Raw genomic sequence first — 21,019 nt, forward strand, 5'->3', positions numbered from 1 at the left:
AGTTAACTTCTAATGTATAAAGCATTGCATGGGCAAAATTAGCCTGACTCCTTACTGCATATAATTAGTGGATTGCTACAAAATGTATTTCACTACATTAAAGGTACTGGAGAATTAATAGTCAAGAGTCTCACCTGTGTGACATGCACAGGAAAAATGCATCAGGAAAGCCAGAGACTGATCTAGTTCAAAAACCTTTCTGGCAGTGGCCAAGAGCAGATGTTTGCAGAAAGACAGCAGTGACAGGGATCCTTCTCCTAGCATGCCCTCATCTGTCACTCAAGGATTTAAGCTGTCTTCAGAACACCCTTCTGAACTACCACAACTAAACTGTTCCTCTGTGAATCTCCTCACTGAAAGCACTGAAAACCCCTTAGCTGTATCCTGTAGCACTCGCCTCAGGGGTTTAGCTACATGCTGTACATCAAAATACTTCACTTTGTTTCAATTCTGTGGCAAACTGATCCACTGAGTGTCCCCCATCACCATGCTATGAGCAAATAATTATTTCCATTTCCTTCATGTATTCTGCTCAGGATATCTGAGTCCTAAATCACGTCTATTACACATTTTCTTTCCTGTTGGAGCAGTTATGATCTGCTTATCCCAGGAGATAAGAGCATAGGTAGTCTGGTGCTACTTTACATTTTATGAAGGTAGGGAATCGACTGCATGCCATACCCTAAATATGTTTGCACAAAGGCATAAAGATGCCTTCTGGTTTAGCTTACCTGCTGTGTTAAAGCTCTCTGGTTTCTGAGCACTGCTGCAGACAAAGTACTCCCAGAACAATGACAAGGGATCTCCCACACGCCCTCTATGCTGGCTATCAGTCACTAATTACTGCCTCAGGACTTCTTAGAGACAGAAGTACCTAATTAATTAGGCTGATAAGACACCTATTTTCACAATTTTCCTGCTGCAATTCTGACATTTAATTCCTAAGCAAAGCAGACTCTGGTGTGTTGCACTGAACAAGAAGCTCAAGATTTCTGAGAAGCAACACTGATTCCTTTGGAAAGGAAGAGTGCACAACAGGGAAGGAAAGAGGCTTTCATACTTCAGAGTTTAAGTTCTTAACCAACTGATCTGCTGCTACACCTCATGGAGAAATCAGGGCTTCTCCAAAGTGGGAATCCACCCTTGGTATTGTGGAAGTGCCCTCTGAACACCAGCTCCATCCCTCTTCACTGCCTACAGCCAGGCAGCCTAGGCACACATGCAAAGCTAGTGTGAAAACTCTCCTGCACAAGCATTTATACTAAGAGATCTGATTCTGGACACAGAATTTTTACAAGGTATCATGGTCTCAGCCCTTACAATTCTTCCTCACAGTGGAGTGAGTTGGCATATGTGTATGACTAGGTAGTTTTAGAGACAGGTACTTTTATCTATGTAAATACATATGAGCCGTATTTGTGTCCCACAGTTATTGGTGACATGGCCACTTCCCCAAAACCATCATACGTGTTTTGTCAAGAGCTTCCTCCCTCCCTCTCTTCACCCTCCCAGGCCACCCTGCTGTCCCCAGTGCCAGGTGAGCAGGTGCAGAGGAGCTCTGGACACTGAGGCAGACCCGGGGGCAGCCGGGGTGGGGAGCACAGCGGGGACACGCAGGAACGCTGGCAAACTCTGCTGCTCCAGCAGCTGCACAGCAGCCCCGTGCTGCCTTTGCAGGACCTGCCAGGCCGGGCAGCACATGTCCAGGGTCCATGGCTAACCATGCAGGTGCAAATTCCACAAAGCTGGGCCTTACAAGGATCGTACAGGCCCTTCGGGAAGGCAGCCTTCAATCTCCACAGGGTTACGTCTTGCACAGGTGGCCTATAGAGCTTCATGGGATACTGGTCTTAATATTTTCTTCAAAGCTTGCTCACCACATTTATTACTGTAGTAGTGACTAAGCCTCCAAACTATTTTTACAGGCCCTGAACAATAGTAATCATTTAGGATCAAGTTCTGCTTGCTAAACTCAATTGGATCTGGTCTAGATTCTTAAAGCCTCACGTCTCTGACAAACTCTGCTGATCACAGAACATAAAGGATATCAGCTGGGATAACACTGGCTTAACAGACATTTGAAGAACACCTCAAGAACAAGAATTTGCTATAAGGCCTCTTCATTGTTCAGATCCCAAGGAAATGCAGTGCTACAATATCTCCTTAGCAACAGCTTCATTTTTAAAGGCGTAATGCAGATACAGTAAGGTAAAGATGATCAGGTTTCTGAATGATCACTCTTGTCAATTTTTTCAGTGGCATTTAGAAACCCTGCCTAGGACCTAGCAGGACATTAAGAAGCTGTATATATAATGTTCAAATAAAGCAAAACTAAATCTAGAATATCCTTTAGCAACTGGCTACTTCTCATTTTATCCCAAAAAGACTGGATTTTACTTAACTCATAGGAAAGCAACTCATTCCAATTTAATTCTATTTCCTAAAACAACAAGAACTAGTATTTACTGTTGAAGCCTTTGCCTGTCACCACATACATTTTAAAACAAATCACTAATGTTGAAGAGATGGGTACTTTTCAGCAGCTCTAATTTGCACGAAGGTGAAACTATGACCTAAACAATCTCACTATGTAAATGCTCCAAGGATAAACCTACATCATTTGTCTTAAGCTCATGCAAAACCAGAAAATGACGGTGAACAGTATTCCTGACACTATTAAGGCTGATGTTAAAAGCCACAATCAATGCCATATTTATCACACATATGAATTTCTTCTGAATTTTTTCCTTCCATTCTAGTGCTAAAAATGAAATCAGATGGTCAGTTTTACTTCTTAGGTTATGAATATGCCTTCCCCTTGCTTACCCCAGTAAATTCAATGTTTGGTGGTTGTTAAGGGTTTGGGTTTTTTGTGGTAGTGCTGGTTCTTTAGGGTTTGTTTGGTTTGGTTTGCGGGTTTTTTTTGTTCAGGGCGGGGGGGGGGAGGTGGGGTTTTTTCTCATTTTTTTCTGTTTTTAGGCTTTATGACAAGAAAATGACCAAACCTTAAATTAAATATCTTACTGTTTCTACATTTGTTTCTTTAATTAATAGATATGCTTATGTTAACAAGAGACCTTTAAAGTGCTGCATTTTGAGACTGTCCAGACTATACTTAAAGAAAAATACATGTCCTCAGAGTTATATGAGCACTAAGAGTCACAAAATACAGTCCCTAACCCCGTAATCCAATCTTGCACGTGCAGCCCCACAGACTTTATTGGGCCTATCAGCACAAAGCAAGCTTGCAGAATCCCACCATGTGCACTCTGGTGTTCTCTGGGTGTTTGGTACTAAATGATACAGAACAGCTTCCCAAGCCTTTCATTTAAAAGCCTTATCTTTATTTTACCTCTGGAAATTTAACTTAAATTTTGGTGTCAAAGAAGTATTAGGATCTGTGATTGCTCCCCAAATAGAACTGCTTGCACATCATCTTAATCAAGGTAAATCCACTCTACTGTTAACACTTTTTAAATACTTATTCACTCAGAACTGATTTGAACAGAGCACTAAGAAATTATCCCCTTTGAGAAAAAACATAAATACTATTAATGCATGGGAACATATGATCACAACATACACACACCTGTGTGCTTTAAAATGACTCCTTTACAACCACCCAGCAATCAAAAGGGGGAAGGGGTGTCCTCTTTGGAATTTATCTTCTTCTTTTCATGCTAAATGTTCACTAACAAACTCACAAGTCAGGAGTTTGACCAGGCAGTGTCTGTTCCATATTTGTATATGTACTATAGCTACAGGAGAGATGTCTGTATGTTCAGATGATGAGACACTGTCAGAAGTGGCATTAACCCACTGGTTTAATGTATAACAAATCAGCACTATTTATGTGCAGAAGAGGCATGGTGCTCTCAGGAGCTAAACATTAGCTTCTGATAAAATAATTTTGGTGAAGTCTTGCTCAGCAGCAAGCTAAGGATGTGTGCCTGCAGGATATGACTCACTGCTTTGTTAGGAAGGACCTGCATGTTAAATGCAAACATTTGGAGCCACCTATTCATGCCCTCCTCAACACACCTAAAAACTGCAGACTTGTCCCCAGCTGCCAGGAAAACACCAGTAGAAATGTCATAGAATTGCCACCAAGACCAAAAAAGCAATTTCAACAGGGCTCTCCTGGCAGATCACCCCACTTATGATAACTGCTGCTCAGGGAGCAGTTCCCTCCCCAGTGCTCCCATTATAACTGCAGGGCTGAACACAGGCACCAGAAGGGTCCCTACTGTGTCCCCCAGGTTCCACCCCGTTTGTCACTGGCCATCAGGGGCAGGTGGCTAAAGCTTTCTGCACGTCTCCAGCACCAACACACAGGTAACAAAGCTGCACCAAAATGCAGGACAACTGGTGCCAAGCAGTTAAGCTGGGCTATACAAAGACTCTGCTTTCATTTTAAGTACGATTCTTCCAAAAGGGTAAAAAGGTGTTTCAAGTGGGCTTTTCAGAGAGGCCTTTAGAGAGGTGGAGATGGGGAAGAAGGCATCCAGACCTTGGTGTTTCCTTCAGACCTCTCTGAATATCAGACTCTTGCAAAATATTCACAGATGCTTTCATTTAGCCTCCACTCTCACTAGCCACTGGGCTAGCAGCCAGCCAGAGATATTTTATTTGAGCAAGTGGAGAAACAAAGAGAGGAACAAACAGCAGTACGTGCTGCATGCCACACACCTTGTCCTTCCCCAAGGACTCGGCTACAGGATCATCACAACCAGGATGAAGTCACAGCTGCAGCCACAAATCAGTAACTTTTGCCTTTATGTGTGAACCTCATGTGGCAAAACTGTGATGTCCTTATGCAGCAATGAAAGGAAGACATGGATTTTCTCTACCTGCCCTAGGCCAAAACACAGGTGATGGCCTCAAGACCAAACTCCCAGCACAGTGAAAAGGCAGAAGAAGCACAGCTGGTGACAGAGAGGAGGGACATTTACCTGGCTCACTGCCCTCTGTCCCACTTCCTTTTACTGGGAGGAGGCATTTGAACTTCACTGCTTACAAGAAACTTCCCATTAGAAAGCTGAGCTTTCCAGTGTGTTTTCATTGCATTTTCCAAAGCTGCATCACCAGAAAAGGGCCTATTCCTATGGGAATACTGTAAGGCATTACAATAAATAATAATGAGCGTCGTGGCTAGTAAAACATGTAATGTTAAAACATACAAAAATTAATTTCACTGTGTACAGTTACTTTTCAAATTCTCTACCTTTCACATTTTCCTGGCAGACACATATAGGCAAAGTCACTAATTAATATGAACAATATAAAAAAAGCCATCACTGCAATTTTACTTTTACTTATTTTAAGGCAATAATAAATTTAATGAAAAAAAAATCTTTAAAAACTAAAAACAAACTACAAAGCTGACTTGAGAATTTACAAGGAAGCTCACATTTCCTTTGTGCTCATTTGTGTGGAGGTGAACATGCTGTAGATAATTTAAAATATCCAGCTGCCATAACAATCAACAGGTAGAACTAGAGGTTAATATGAACAAAAAGAAAGAATAAAAAAAAGACAGAGAAAACAAAATAAAAACATTCCAAAATAAAAAAAAGGCAGAAATACACATTTCTGTCACAAAAAGGCATTTTTATTCAAAAGACCAACACAAGACTTACTTCCACTTCTACCAAAGCTTAGAAGAATTAATGTTTTCAAGATCTTTTAGGAGCACCTTGTGTCCCCTGGGCACTCTTATCAAAACCCTGCAATTTGTCCACAGGCATCACAAGAGCCCAACAGCAGCATGTGTGGAGCTGGATAAGCAGAATCCAGGGCAGTGCCAGTCAGCACTCCTGGCTCAGAGGTGAGCAGGGAACTCCTGCCACTCATCCCTTCCCCTCACCAAACCCCCAAACCTAAACCCTCTGTGTTCCATAGACAATAGGGTGTAATCTGCACAGAAAAGTGAGAGTACTGGAGCTCTGAGAGAGATATACTTGCATTAAACACCAGGAAAAATATTTCAGATATTTATCCAAATTTTCCTCTTGAATATTAAACATTGAGGATGTGAGCATGGGGAATGTGAGTTGAGGAATCCTCCACAGCCATGCAGGTGTCGTTGTTTTGTAGCTGCAGCTGGAAAAGTAGAATGCCAAAGCCAGTTTTTTGCACAGCTAAGGATTATCCCAGTCAGACAAAAAGATGTTAGCTTGCTGTTACATACTGAGGTATTGTCATGAATGAGAAAATAAAACAATAACACACTGGTTTTGTATTACAGACTACAAAGAAAACCTTGGTATTGTTCCGAAGTACCAAATCACAGAATGTAATAAAGATCAAAACTTTAGGATATAAAAGAAAAATCCCATCCACAGCTTAAAGAAAACCCTAACATCTACAAAAAAAGAAAATTAAATTATTTCATTGATGATCAGATTAACCAACAAAAGATTACTGTCCACTTTCTAGGTAGCAGTAGAACACAGTCATTGATGGAGATGGTATTAAAAATGTTTGTCTTAAACCAACAACTAACAAAAAAACCTTAACCCACCAACCTGGAAACCCTAGGTCTAGATACAAGCCTGAAGTCCTACCTAGCAGCCACAGGTGCTTTGTGGCAGCATGACAAAACCAGTAAAATGCTTAAAGAGAGAAACTGTTCTCAACAGCTTCTAAGAGTTAAGAGCTCTTTGCTGTTAGAGAGCCTATAAAAATTTGACCTGAATGATAAAAGATGCAGTCCACAAAGCAAACACACATAAGAAATAGACAAGAAAGAAAACACAGGCCTTAAGGAATAAGATCAATTTATTTTCCTGACTGTTGTCTAAAGGTGGAGAATTCCAGTTTAAGGAGAAGTTCACAAACTTTCAAAGCTTAGCTCATATGTGTTCTGTGTTGTTTTGATGCAAAAGGAGATAGAAAGAGATCTCTGGACAAATCAAACCAAAACCATGATGGAAAAAACCAAAGCCCAAACCAACCAAACAAAAAATTACCAAAAACAAAGAAATAAGCAAACAAAGATGTAAAATTTCTGTGATGTAAAAGTTATACCTGGACATTTTACTGAATGCAACGAAAGCAGATAAAATTGACAAAATTACAAAATGTCAATTGACTCATTCTCACACAAAACTCTTGTACATGCACTGTTTAAGACAATTGTTTGAAGCAGAGCAACCCACGGAGCATACTGGGGGGGAAACCAAGAGCTGGTTTTAAAAAGTTACTTTATTCATGACTTCCTTGGTAAAATTAGGAGCATCTGTGGATTCCCCCACCTCCTCCTTCTCCAAACAAGGCATCTCCTCTCAGAGTAGGCTGCAAATGATCAAATCAATGGAATAATGATCTTGATTGTCTTAACCAGCTCTCCATAGACATGAGTTCACAAGAGAGGCAGCTTCCTCAAACGTTAGTAAAGACCTTTGATCTGTCTTTGAAGAAATTTTTCTCAGGATATTTAAAAAGTCTGTGGTTTATCTTCATGTGTGGAGAAAAGAAACACTGAGGTGAACACTCCCACACAAATGTCTCAACACATCTACGCTTGTCAAAAATACCCTTGAAGAAAATTAACATATATGCACTTTGAAAGTGCACATTTTTATTCTGTAGTTCTCACTGTAGCCTCTGCTCCTCATTTCACAACTCAGGGATGTAGAGCACTCCATACAAACACCAAGCAGACAAAAAACCCCCATGAGTAAACTGGAAATGGAGATGGCTGCAAGGGTTAAGAAGTTTCGGTCTGATACCCAGACCAATTAGTGTGGGGTAACAAATTAATTTACACTAGATAACATATCATAGTTACTTACTAACCCTGCTTACTAACCATACATTTTCATTGAAAACAAAAGATACTTCAAAACTTTGTGGATTTCTACTGTGCTTTTGACGAAAGTGTCTTATTAAGGCTACTCATTTTGTATTTGCTGTGAGCACCAAGCACAAGAGCACTACACAGATACACACTTGGTACACAAATACATTATTTCAAATGTTATATGTGTATAAAGACACACACGTGCACACTGAAATACAAGAATTACCACTGGTTTCTTCCTTTTCTTTTGCCCACAGCTGTTATAGCTAATGACACTGTGATGTGGTATTTCTTCAGGTAGATTCTTTCTGAAGAACTGTGATTACAGGCTGCTTTTCAAAGTGACCCTGTACCACATTACCAGCATGTTGAAGGGCACAGAAAATGACTATCACAAGCACTTTGGCAGAGAAAATTTACCTTTTGTCAGAAAGGCAGAACCTTATTAGAGTAAACACTGAAATGGTGCTGGTATGTGCAACTGTGTACATGTAGGAAAAGTTAACCAGCTCAGGGAGAAGTCAGAGGTGTAAAAATGGCACTGGGCTGAGTAAACTTCCTTTGCTTTTTATTCTTACAAGTTTCTCTTAGATATATTCACATTTTGCATCCTAATTATTTTGAGAAATATTTCTAAAATGAAGAGATCTGTTACACTGCTAAAAACATGGAAAGAAAAATATTCAATTTATAGTGGTTAAATCCTGCTTAGATGATTAAAAAAAATATTAAAAATTCCCTTTCTGGCAGTGATAGGATGTTTTGGGAAGTGAGAGAGAATACTTTAAAAATGGGATTTTTAGTTTTTCTTAAATCTGCTATCATAAAACTCACCTTGAAATATTTATAGAAGTACCACACAATTATGGTAATTTTGGCTGCATCAAGTCTGCCAAGGACAGCAAATGAAGTATGGGCAATTATCTAACCTATATTGTCAGGAAGACAAAAATAGTGGCTTTTGTAGGTTCCCATTTACCAAAATCCTGTTGAACCCAGGGAGGAAAGGGCCCATCCATGCCTAAGCAAGCACATGGAACATCTAGGGGAGATTTGAGCAGTAAGAAACTTTCCCTGCTTTTTAAATTCTGCCAAAACATGTACTTACAGAAAACCAATGCCATTGCTGAGACAATACCTTTGCATAGGTTCACACCATGAACCTGTGAATTTATTTACTAAGTTTCAGTAGAGAGAGGGAAAGCAAAAGCCAGAAGCAAAGTTTTGACCTGGGAGGCACATGGATCTCACGTGCAAGAGTGAGAAATGAGACATGAATGTATGAACTAGATCAGATTGATAACCTGTAAAACATAAAAGCCAGGAAAAACCTTCATTAATTTAGTAAAAAAACACCCTCAAACAAACCACCACAATCCAAACCAAACCAAACCAAACCAAACCAAACCAAACCAAACCAAACCAAACCAAACCAAACCAAACCAAACCAAACCAAACCAAACCAAACCAAACCAAACCAAACCAAACCTCTTTCACCATTCAGTAGACAAGTGTGTGACTTTCCACACAGAAAATTCTGGCCTATCCTGAAATCCAAAACTTAGAAAATTTTGGGTTGGGTTTTTTTTCTTCTGTAAAATAACAAGACTGAAGCCAAACAGATGGAGATCCCTTCTTGCATCCTAAAATACCTCACTTGAGCTATTGCTCGTGGGATCTACAGTAACACGTCACACATGCAAAAACCTGTTTGCTTCACAAGTGTGAATATCCTACCCCTCAGTTTCATGAATGTCTCCAGGACAGATGAATCTGGGAAGGGCCAACCAAAGTTCCCAGTGTGTTCGTCCTAAGGACAGCCTGAGCTTGCTTCTCTGCAGCAAGGAGGCTGCACTTTTTGTCCAGTTCCTAACCAGGGGTCCTAGCTTGAATCAAAGCCAGTTCCAAACAGGGCAGAGAGAGGAGAAAAGGTACTGACATCTCTGCAAATATCAGGGAAAATGATGCCTTCAGACAGTTCAAAAATAGCCACAGTGAGGAAAAGCTGAAATTATCAACTGAAACACTGAATTATCCAGCTACATAAATGTCTACAATCCAGGTAGTTTCCAAGATATTCAGGAAAAAGGATGACTTTAGACACATAGTTTCTAAGACAGGAACATTTTTCTTTCATGTAGCACTATTGCATGGTTTTGCTTCAGATAGTGCTGTAATTACACAGCAATTATACATTGGAGTCAAAATTACAGCAGCTGAATAATAAATATTGAATCATGTTTATAGCAGTAATAAATATTAAATTCAATATTAAATGAAGTATTAATAAATATTAAACTACAAACACTGTATTAAATAATGATAACTATTTCTTATGCTCATAAAAAGAGGAAATTCTATACTTGGAAAATAAATTTATATAATTGAAATTGGAGCAGCTGAGTTTTATTTCTGTTTACTAATAAAAATCTGTCCTACAGTTAGTGCAAGATTCACATTTTTTTTGTTTAGCAAAAGAAGCAAATTGAATAGCATTGCAGAGTTTACCTTTTCTACACTTAGATTTGATTTACCTGATGTTATAGTGATATTTCTTCACATTTTTCACCAAAAATCTCTCTTGTACTAATCCTTATAAATGATCCACTATTATTGTCTAATTACAAAGTAAATATGAAACATTTTACTTTAAAAAGAAAGATAAAACAAACCTAAACCCAAGGGACTATACATTAAAAAAAACCCCAAACCCTATTAATCTCAGAGGCAAATCATCAAAATGTGTAAAACTCCCCTCAATGCTTCATTCTCATCAGTAGAAAGCTAAACACATCCTAGGTATTTTACTTTTGATTCCTCCCAAGATTATACCAGTGTTGTCACCCTGCAGCAGCACATTGAAGCCACAGTGCACCTGCAATGTCAGGGTCCTCCTCCCACAGCAGTGAAACCCTTGGCTTCACACTGTGGCCTCATTGCACCTCACTGAGAGGACAAATCACCTCAAGCATGTCCACTGTGTCTCACCTACTGGCTACAGGAACTGTACACTTGTACAGTGATAAATATACGTGATAAATAGAACATGATAAATACACGTGATAAATAATGTGATAAATATACTGTCATCTTACAAGACTACCATCAACTTGGCAAAATGCTGGACCACAAACTAGGAGAGCTGAATTCCTATGGAGGAGAGGAAAGAAGGGTTTAGCAGAAGTTGTTTCAAATTATTACCAGAGAGAAGGAAAAAAAATATCAGTCCATGTCTCAAAAGTACTGATTTCTGAGCTGGAAGCTTTGTGGAATCCAGGCCTCCAATTTCAAAAGAGATACTGAGTTTTGCCAGAGAAATGTTATGCGATGCATCAAGGAGCCCAAACTCTTCATTTTCTCATGGATCATCACAAAGAGGTCTATTACTCAACCATCTGAAGAATCTTATTTAAAACAAAATTTGACATTTCTGAATGGCAGTATATATTCCTAACCATATATTCCTAATGTGAAAATTTCAAATTCGTTCAAGGTGAGCATCTTATCCTTTTATGCTGTGCACTGTGAATGTGTATGCTTTAAACTGCCAAATATGTGGGCAAACACCACCTAAGGCTTAGTAGGAGATGGGCTGAGATCAGTTAATCTACAGAACAGGCTTAACTTGAGCTCAAGGTCACAAAAGCAAGAACTAATCACATGGCACAGGTTCTTTTCTCTACTTTTGGCCTGGCACAAAATCCACTGGGGGATGGGGGAAGATGTGTGTGTGTTTATCTGTATCTATAGATCTGTAGTTTGAGACATTAAAAGAATGAAGACTGGATCACAAATTTACACACCAGTAACGAAACGACGGACAAATGATACAGATATATTCTTCAAAAGAACCTGGTCAAGACCTCCCACACAGCCTCAGCCTTCTAAAGATGACTGTAAGCCTGCACATATGCAGAATGGACCTGGGAAGATCTTAGCTACCACACTTACAACATATCCGGCAAAACACTACAGGATTGGAAGGGGGAGGAGGAGGAGGCAACAGATGGTGGAAATTTCACAGTACCTTCACTCCAGGCAGAGTACCATGACAACTCTAACATGGTTCAAAAGGGATCTTAGTGTCTCAGAAGAGGCTCCCTGCAGCCAAGGGATGAGGAATCTGGCTTGTGGTCAGATGAACATAAACCACAACCAGCACAGAAATGATGTCCAGTTCTCACCCATGCACATTTCCTGTCTGGGAGCGTTCACATCCTTGGCTGAATCCAGACTTTCTTCCCATATGAGTTACTGCTGTTCTTGCAGGATCCCCAAGGCCTTCAAAGACCAAAATTTGACAAGATCCTGTGAGTGGGGAAACAGGCTGATAATTTATTTTTTTTCTGCTGCTTGACTTCCTGCAATTGTGCATGCCAACAGATTCACCAGGATACACAGGTAAGCACTCCTGCACCAGTCTTCCTAGAAAAATGACTTATCTTGCCATTTCTGTGGCAGGATGGAAACCCTTACTTATCCCAGATTCCCTGAGTGAAGAACCTGTTAAAGAAGTGTCTTTTCACTAAATGACCATCCTTTTGTGCACCAAACCAGCACAAAGTCTACTGAGAATGAGAGCACAGCCAAATGAGATAGCTGGTCATGGCAGAGATCATCCCTCTGGATAGAACATCCCTCTGGATAGAAGCCACTTCAAACGGTTTTCAGGAAAACACTAACACAGTCTACCCAAAAGAAAGGGCTGTTTTCTTTGGAAGTAGGGCAAATCTACCACAAAGCAATGTATTTCCACTTAGGGGAAGAATAAGAGTCCTAAGCACATTCTGTCAGAAGGCACCAATTCAAGGAAAGGCTTAGTGATGTTGTGAAATGGCCATGTGCTGGGATTCTAATTATTAAAAAGACTTTTTCTTGTTCTACCCCAGTTCAGTAGGTGCATTTGCTGGTCTAAAGGCCACACCAGGACTGCAAAAGAAGAACAAGACAAACCTTCGTGGGACCCCTTTTCTTCTTTCCCCAATCCACACTTACAGTGACGGGCAGAGCATTGCAGACCTCTTTCCAAAACACATCATGACACTCTCCCATTACATTGGTATGCCAAGCAATCTGATCTCAATTCCTTTTAAAAGTCAGTCTGTTGGTAGGAGTCCTAGCCATTTCAGCAAATCAAAAGCACTGCCCTTTAAGAGATGCTAAAAACCAGAGTGAGATAATTCCCTGCTTAGTCACAGATTTTTGGAAGAAGCAGCAAGTTCTTAACAATTCAGGGTCCTTACCCTGGGATTAATGGAATATGTAATCCTGTGAGGGATTTTGTTAGCTCATAAATCAATCACTGACTAAAAAGGAAAACACTAAAGGTGAAAATAAATGCCAAAATATCTCTTAAAACTCTAAGATGAAGCCATCTCTGAAGGATATTTCAGTCTTTCCCACAAAAGTGCAGGGATTTCGGAACCACCTGCTAATTCACTGCTGCCAAAGAGACAAATGCAGTTTAATCTCCTTCAGAATATGATTGAGAGGGTGGGAGACCAAGTTAACAACATAAAAACATTTGGTCCTTTATTCACCTGGCTCTTAAGGAAAGTATATTTTGACACTTCAGATTGCTTGGTCATCACCAAGAAAATAAAATACCTCCATTATATGCAGATGGACAGCATTCAGTTCAGAGATGAGCAAGATCTTCAAAAAACAGAACAGAAAAAAAACTGTAAAAAGAACAAGAACACGAACACTAAGACTAGATGCAAACTTTGCTGAGTCTCTAACTCGCAATTCTTTGATTTACCAGAATGTTTCAGTGTAACCCAATCTGATTCCTCTTGGAATCTGGACCCAGCCTACCAAGCTGCACAAATCTGATGAGCTTGGGAACCATCACACTGTCACTTCAAGCAAAATACCAGTGCAAAAATCTTCTGTAAAACAGGCATCTCATAACATGAAGGAAAGCACAACAGTGCAGAACACAAGTCCTGTGCTACTCCATTAGCACAATTATGGAAAACTAATCTCTGTTAAGTACCCAGAGCATAGTGGTCTGTGATTCAAGAGATGTGACTTCTGGGTGATCTGGATGCTCCCTTTCAATCTTCTTTTCATTTTGATGCAAACAATGGTTCATAATGCATCACATGAGAATGCTGGCAAATATCCTCGCTTCTTCAGTTTACATAGCTACAATCCCTGCTGTTTAATAATTGAGCCAAAACAGATGAAAGATCACAAGTGCAAGGCACAGACACAATTCATTTTTAGCAATTGCTGTTTACTGTTTTCTGAGGCATCTTATATTGTCATCCTTGCTGGTGGTACAGAGAAAAAGAGCTTCAATTCCATACAAAAGTTTACCACAAGACTCAAGAGTCGGCGCTCCAGAATAAATCACAGAGCCTCTATGAATTACAAACTCTGTTACAAGAAGAAACACTTTTTTCCTACCTTTTTTTTTGCAAGACAGCTTTCTTGTACACATCATTATAGAATGTAAGTGTTGGTTGAGACAGACATGCAAAAAGGCAAATTTTACACTCATTAGTCTAATCTTGAGAACCTGGGCTCACTGTTTTGGGTGCTACGAACAACATTTATGATACCCATAAACTTTGTGAGTCTATTAACATTTTTACCTTGTGGAAAAAAAAGCCAACAAAATAAAATGTTGCTCTTCAAGAACATGTTGCCCTTCAAGAACATGGAAAGAATTGCTCAAATCAGAAAACAATCCAATGCACCAAAACACACTCACGAAAAATTTTGAATGATGCTACCTTTGTTCTAAATGGCCCATTACGGTCATTCCAAGGTCTAATAATTGCAGAAACCCAGCATCCTCTGGAATAGAAGGGGTGTTTTTTCTGTTTTGTGCCACAGTGCAAGGGCATGAGTAGCTGATGTTCTGTCCAAAATGTCAGGAGTGTTTTGAAGGTGAGTCCCATAGGTGCTAGCACATCTAGGAAGTCTGACAATCTGAAGTGAGGAATTGCAGAGTAGGTGGATGGGATGTTTGCTTTTGTCCATTTCTGAGGTCTCACTTTGCTTGCTACCCCAGCAGTTACACTGTGCATTTGGAGTTTGAAATTGCCCTGTTACTCATACCTGCCTCCTCTGACAACCACTTTAGCACTAACAGCCTGCTGTAGGCAGACAACACCATAAATAATAATGCTTATCAGTGTACAGGTAGTAAGAAGGTTTGAATAAATCAACTGAGAAAGAATAGGTTAATAAAGCAGGCTTCTAATACCAGAGCTTGTGCCTCTCATCAGCTACATTCAAGTACCATTTAAAAAGTGCTTGAAGTATACCTTTAGTATTTCACTTCAACATCTAATAATTCACATTAATCGCCTAATTTGATAAATATTTGCATTAGCAGATTCAATAGTGGTGTCAAAACAGAATGCAGGTAAAGTGTACATAAGAACTCTCAACAAGAAAAGGAGATACTCCATCCTGGGAGACTGAAAAGATGTCATTGTCCATAGGAGCACAGCCTGTCTGGCCAGTCAGCTGGCTTTCCCAAGGACCAAGTGCCTTTTGCCAGTGCAATAAGGACTGATCTGCCTGATTAGGAAGTAGGAATGACAAACCTAAAAGGGAGTCACAGTTAACTCCCTGCAGCTCTGAAAACTGGGTGGCATGTGGCCTTGGAGCCAACAGCATACACACAGTGCAGGGGAGGATGTCCCCTTGGACTGTTTTTCCAAGTTCAGGATTTCCAGGTGCACTCAGTTCCAAAAGCTTGAAAGGGTATGAAGCTCTTCCCCATATACTGGTTTCCCTTTCCTTTCAAAAGAAATGTCATATTGACATTTGTTGTCAACAAGTTTGGTAGCAGCTTGAAGTCCAGTTTACACCACTGCTGCAACTTGCATGCATGAAGGGGATTTCTTGGACTATTTATGCATTTCATGGTGTCCTGTGCTTGTGGTGTCAAAGCCCACAGACAAGCTCAGAGTACATTCAGGTTACCTGATTTAACTCACAACTCCTGCATTTGAACTTAAAAGCAGGAACCTTTAACTGCACACAAAAGCCAAGCAGGCATCCAGCATCCTACACTCAAAGGAAACCAACAGCCTTCTTCCCAAGTAATGATAATCTGTAAGCAAAGGGGCAAAAGGTGAGTATCCTAATAAACACACCACAGTGGGTAAAGAGAATCTGCATTTCACTGAAAGGCCAGGATGAACACCAACTAAAACTAACCATCACCAGCTAACATCGCTGCCAGCCTGCTATGAACAAATCCTGGTTTCCTACATGCACTATAATAAGCTCCCATCCTAACCTGACATTGTTGATAGCTCACAAAACTTTCCAGTGCACACTGCCATGCAAATCTGACATGCCACAGTTTCCTGAGACCCAGAGAAACAAGTTTTTCTTATTAATGAGTGCTTCAAATCAGACTAGAAGAGACTTCAACATTATAGAAAATGTCACTTTCTTTTTTTGTAATGTTTTTGATCAATTCACCCCACTCTCAGTCGTCATCCATTATAAACCAAATGCTACTTCCGCCTCCTCTGTTCTTGCAGAAAAACAACAAACTTTCCATTCAGTGGAAAGTTACCACAGTTAAGGAGTGCAGTCACAGAGTTTAGGATTTAGAGTTGGAATCTGGGGGAAGGGAGAAGGGGAGGAGGCTCTAAAAGAATTTTATCAGCCACAGAACTGAGGCAAAAAAGCAGCCAAGAAATCATCTAGTGCCTATCATAGACCATAATGATTTTCTGGACTTTTCAGCAATTAGCTTGGCAGTTTAATAAGAAAAAGTGTGCCTTATTTGTATTTGGAACATGTTGAATTTCACTTTTGAATCACATGTTCAGGCTATTGTTTGCTAGATGGTATCCATGACCATAATTTTCCAGCAGAGGTGGACTATAATCTATTCATTCCTTAATCTGAGTGGTGATAACCAAAACACGAGTTCCTGAGAGTAATCAATATTTGCACAGTGTTAGTCATTTATCTGCAAAGCATTAGGGCATGTTCCCTTAACAGTGCACTTCAAAGGGGCCTAGTTAGGATAAGTCCACTTTTACCAGGTACTAACACCTCTAGAGTGCTGGACTCAAGCACTAAAGAAGTAGGAAGGTTTTATACTGCACAGTTTTAAGATTGGACAAGTCATGATCTGCCAGGTAGTTTGGTTTTGGTGGTGTTGGGGAGGGAGCATTTACAGTGCTGCTCCCTTCTTGCAGTCTGGATGTTTGTTTGTCCCTGCATTTTGCCAAACGTGGATAATGCAGCGGGCATAGCTCGTAGCAGTGGAGCTTTTGTGCTCTCTCTTGGAAAGACAAAGGAAAACAGAACACAGTACAGGCTGGGACACTATTAAAGTGGAACAGAAAGATCTTCCCAGTGAAAAGCTTCTGAACCTAAATCTGCCTCATCATCATAAGTATCTACCTGAAAGGTGAGCCAGGCCTTGTCACAAAATAGGAGACGTGGTTTGCAGTGATACACCCCGTGCTGCTGCTAGAGATGATGCCTGACAAGTGTCAAGGAGGGAACTGTTACAAAGCCTAAGACCAGCAAAGACCACTCCACTACAGGCATGCAGTAAGGATCACAGCCCAGTCCTGCTGGCTTGCACAAGGTTGACAGCTTTGGTCAAATGACAAACAGCCTTGTGCAGACAGGACAATTACCATCCTGAAGGGAATAACACCCACCAGTAATTATAGGAATAGTTTTATAGTCTCTGATAGCTAAAACAATTACTTTTCTCCCCAATTTCCTTCAGCTTCAGAGATATAAACCATGCATTCCAGAAGTAACAGCACCGAAAGCCCAACCAGACCAAAGCTGAGCCAGCCAAGGGCGAAAGACCACAGCAAAGAAGGGGCTGGTTACAGTGGGAAAGGAAATGCACAAACACAGCAGAAAGAGAAGGACGATGCAGCCCAAGCCAGCACCATCCTGAGAAGTCCAAAGGCAGAGAAAAAACAAAAAAGTTCTGTCAAGAAAAGGGAGGATCTTTCTCGTGATGACCTGCTATTTCTTCTCAGTGTCCTCGAGGGTGAATTACAGGTAATGTATTGTCCTACTTTATATTCCAAATTAAAAGACACTCCACCCTCCACCCCCATTCCCCCCTCCACCACAAACACATGTTGCTTTTATGTTAAGGAAACACCTTATCCAGTCTGATACAGGACAAACATGAACTGTAGCATAAAAAACACCCCAAAATTATAGCTATTGTAGCTATCATACAGGAAACATCACTTTTATACCACAAGTAACTCTCAAAGCAGACAAACTCACAAAATTTTCTAGTTTGCTGCCCCATTCTAAGTATCTTGAATACAAAGTATTTGTCATTGTACAGCTGATATGGAGAACATATTACAGACCTTTAAGATATTTTACTTAATTATGTCTTATCCTCCCACTCCTAGGAAGTCGTGAGCTTTACTCCCTACGAAGCAGCATATGCCACTTTACAATAAGTAACTAATTTGACAGTATTCTAACACTTTTTGCTAGAAAAATCAAAATAGCCATTTTATTTCCCATAATACAAAGCAGAAGTGTTACATGCCACTTAGCCCACAAGTTACTGGATTTTAAGAGTGAGCATTTCTCTACCTAGAAAAGGAACTGTCTGTCAAGTGGTAAATGATGCCTAACCTGGTCAAACATAATTTCAGGAAGTGGGAACCAGATTTCCAGTGAACAGGGAAAATATTTCTGTGGCAGGCTTATTGCACAGAAGCAGTGACTTTAAAACTACTCACAGGCAGATAAGAAAGGAAACTGGCCAAAGTGCCCTAAATGGGTGCAGCACATGGTGTCAGAGTTTATTACCTAGACAGTACCTGGGTAGCTCTATTCTTAACATACATGTGTATGTTTATATACCAATACAGACATGCTTAACAGAACATACATATATATGAATATTTAATAGCTGCACCAGTCTTTGAGGGTGGGTCCAAGGCAAACTTCTACAGATTGTTTCATTATGCAAACAGAACAATTTCAATGTTTGCAAAACATTTCTCTCCTGCCCACTTGGCCTTTCTTAATTTAGGTTAAAATTCAGATGTCACACAGCTTTATATATTTATTTATATTATACACACACTCTTCACTACATGTGCATCATATAAATATATAAATATAAATATATAAATACAGACAACGCATACACGCATGCACTTCAATTATTAAGGTTTAAAGCCAGAATAGGGAAATGAGAAACTGGAAAACAATGAGCCTGACATGAACATTTTAAATCATGTCTGAAATTGAAAAGGAAGCAGCATTATGAATGAAAAATATGACATCTTTTATCCCTTATCTTCCACCTCCTGTAATGCCAAGTCAAATCACTGAAGATCTGCTTCCAATCCAACCACAACTAAGCTTCTAATTTAGATGTCATTCCTTTCCAAATTCCAGAACATTCAAGGTGTACAAAGATCACTCTTCTATTTTTTTCATCAATGCTAAGGATTGGAAATAGACTATTTCATATTTTAACATTTGTTTAAACAGCCATAAATGTGGATACAGAAGTCTTCTAGCCAAAAGAAGTCAGACTAAAAGTGTTACGCTTCCCTGTTATATCCTTCTCTCTGATTTCCTTCCTTCCTATTCTACCCTTCTAGGATTAGCAGCACGTAGCTGTTTTCAGCAGAGGTAATTGCAGACAATGGATGTCTGAGACAGTTCATGTAGTTTGTATCACTGCAATGGAGGCGGGGGCAACCTTCACCACTAGAGGATGTGGAGTGGGGGAAAAACTGAGAGGGCCACATCTGTAGTGGGTTTAAACTACAGAAGTCATCTGCACCCAAAACATACAGAATGTACAACACTTTCAGGCTTCAAGAAACATCCCACCATCCTGCACTAACAAGTCAGTTTCTAATGCCACAAGCCAAACTTTGCCCTGCAACTTTGTCTTGTGAATGCTACACATTGGTCCAGAAAGAGCAAAATGATCAAATCATTAAAGAAGGACTTAAGCTTTGATGAAGGGTCTGAAGATCTTGGAGGTTATGTTGAACTAATAAAATACAAAGACCAATACCTCCCTCATGCTTTTTAGCTGTCTTCACATTACTGTTTTGAAGCACTTTACATACACAGTGTTATTTTAGAAGTTTTTCAGTTTTCTTAAAATCAAAAGCAGAGAGTTAACCTGTAAATACACACATAGAGTTTAACATGATAAAGCCTTACTTTGTGTTTCTGCAGGCTCAAGATGAAGTTATAGGAGTACTTAAGGCTGAAAAAATTGACTTGGCTTTGCTCGAAGCACAGTACGGCTTTGTTACTCCCAAGAAGGTGTTAGAGGCACTCCAGCGAGATGCTATTCAAACAAAGGCTGAGCAATGGCAAGAAGATATCTATGAAAAGCCTATGGGAGAGGTAAGAACGAGTCATTGATATTTAACCATAGTTCCCACCAAATTCAACAGAAAATCTCTCACCCATGGCCATGGAAGGAGGCAAATGAGCTCTAAATCTGGAATGGAACATGAGTATAAGTGTGAGCAGAACGAAGTCCAGGGTCCAGCTGGGACCTGAATCTCACGATCCTCACTTGCACTGGAGACTGGGGGCTTTACAGACCCACAGACATGACTTTGTCTAATTCAAACCATCTTCTTTTTCTTCTTCCCTTTCTGTTACCCACATTCCCAGCCCACAGAGGCAGGAGCCTGGCCAGGCCCCCCTTGTCTCATGGAGGCCCATCCAGCAGCAGTGACACGGCTGGGCACCTCTGCATAGCCCTGCTCCCATTAACTGGGAGCAGCCCTGGGGATACCTGCTTCATCTGCAGAGTTACTATAACCAGCTGGCTTTAGAAACTTCATCCAGGCAGAAATCTAATATTCTCACGTTGTACCTAAGTAACCTTTAGTTAATTACACTGCAGCAGCAGCTGCCATACATTCTGAACAATGTTACCTGATTCATTTCTGCCCTGCAATGCAAATCACTGGTTATTAAAACACCTTCACATCAGACTGTGGTTTTTTTATCCCAGGTACTTGTCTCAAATTCAGATAAATATTTTTAACATACTGCTCAGTATAGATAAACATCACAAAATAAAAGCAGAAATTATGAAAAAATTCTCCCACCAAGTGGTTTCCAAGTTTTTTGAACAGAAATGTACTTAAGGACACAGATATCATTCCAGACAAAATTATATCAGGCAAAAGGTCAACTCTCATTTCAGAAGCTCAAAGGTTAAAATCTCTGGATATA

The 21,019-nt window shown here is 40.1% G+C and overlaps 2 protein-coding genes across 6 annotated transcripts in view; one reads left to right on the forward strand and one right to left on the reverse strand.

Moving 5' to 3' along the window:
- Positions 1–21,019, reverse strand: part of LOC134561973 (uncharacterized protein C3orf26 homolog) — a 219,868-nt gene that overhangs the window by 121,034 nt on the left and 77,815 nt on the right. The gene's annotated exons all lie outside the window — the stretch shown is intronic.
- LOC134561975 (filamin A-interacting protein 1-like) overlaps positions 1–21,019 on the forward strand; it is a 118,374-nt gene that overhangs the window by 90,848 nt on the left and 6,507 nt on the right. Inside the window, exons 4-5 of the mRNA XM_063419378.1 lie at positions 17,535–17,821; positions 20,000–20,173. Coding sequence (XP_063275448.1) covers positions 17,552–17,821; positions 20,000–20,173 — 444 coding nt within the window. The 5' untranslated portion in view covers positions 17,535–17,551. The remainder of the gene's footprint in view (positions 1–17,534; positions 17,822–19,999; positions 20,174–21,019) is intronic.

Source organism: Prinia subflava, chromosome 25 (assembly GCF_021018805.1).
Source record: "Prinia subflava isolate CZ2003 ecotype Zambia chromosome 25, Cam_Psub_1.2, whole genome shotgun sequence".
Classification (NCBI taxonomy): Eukaryota; Metazoa; Chordata; class Aves; order Passeriformes; family Cisticolidae; genus Prinia; species Prinia subflava.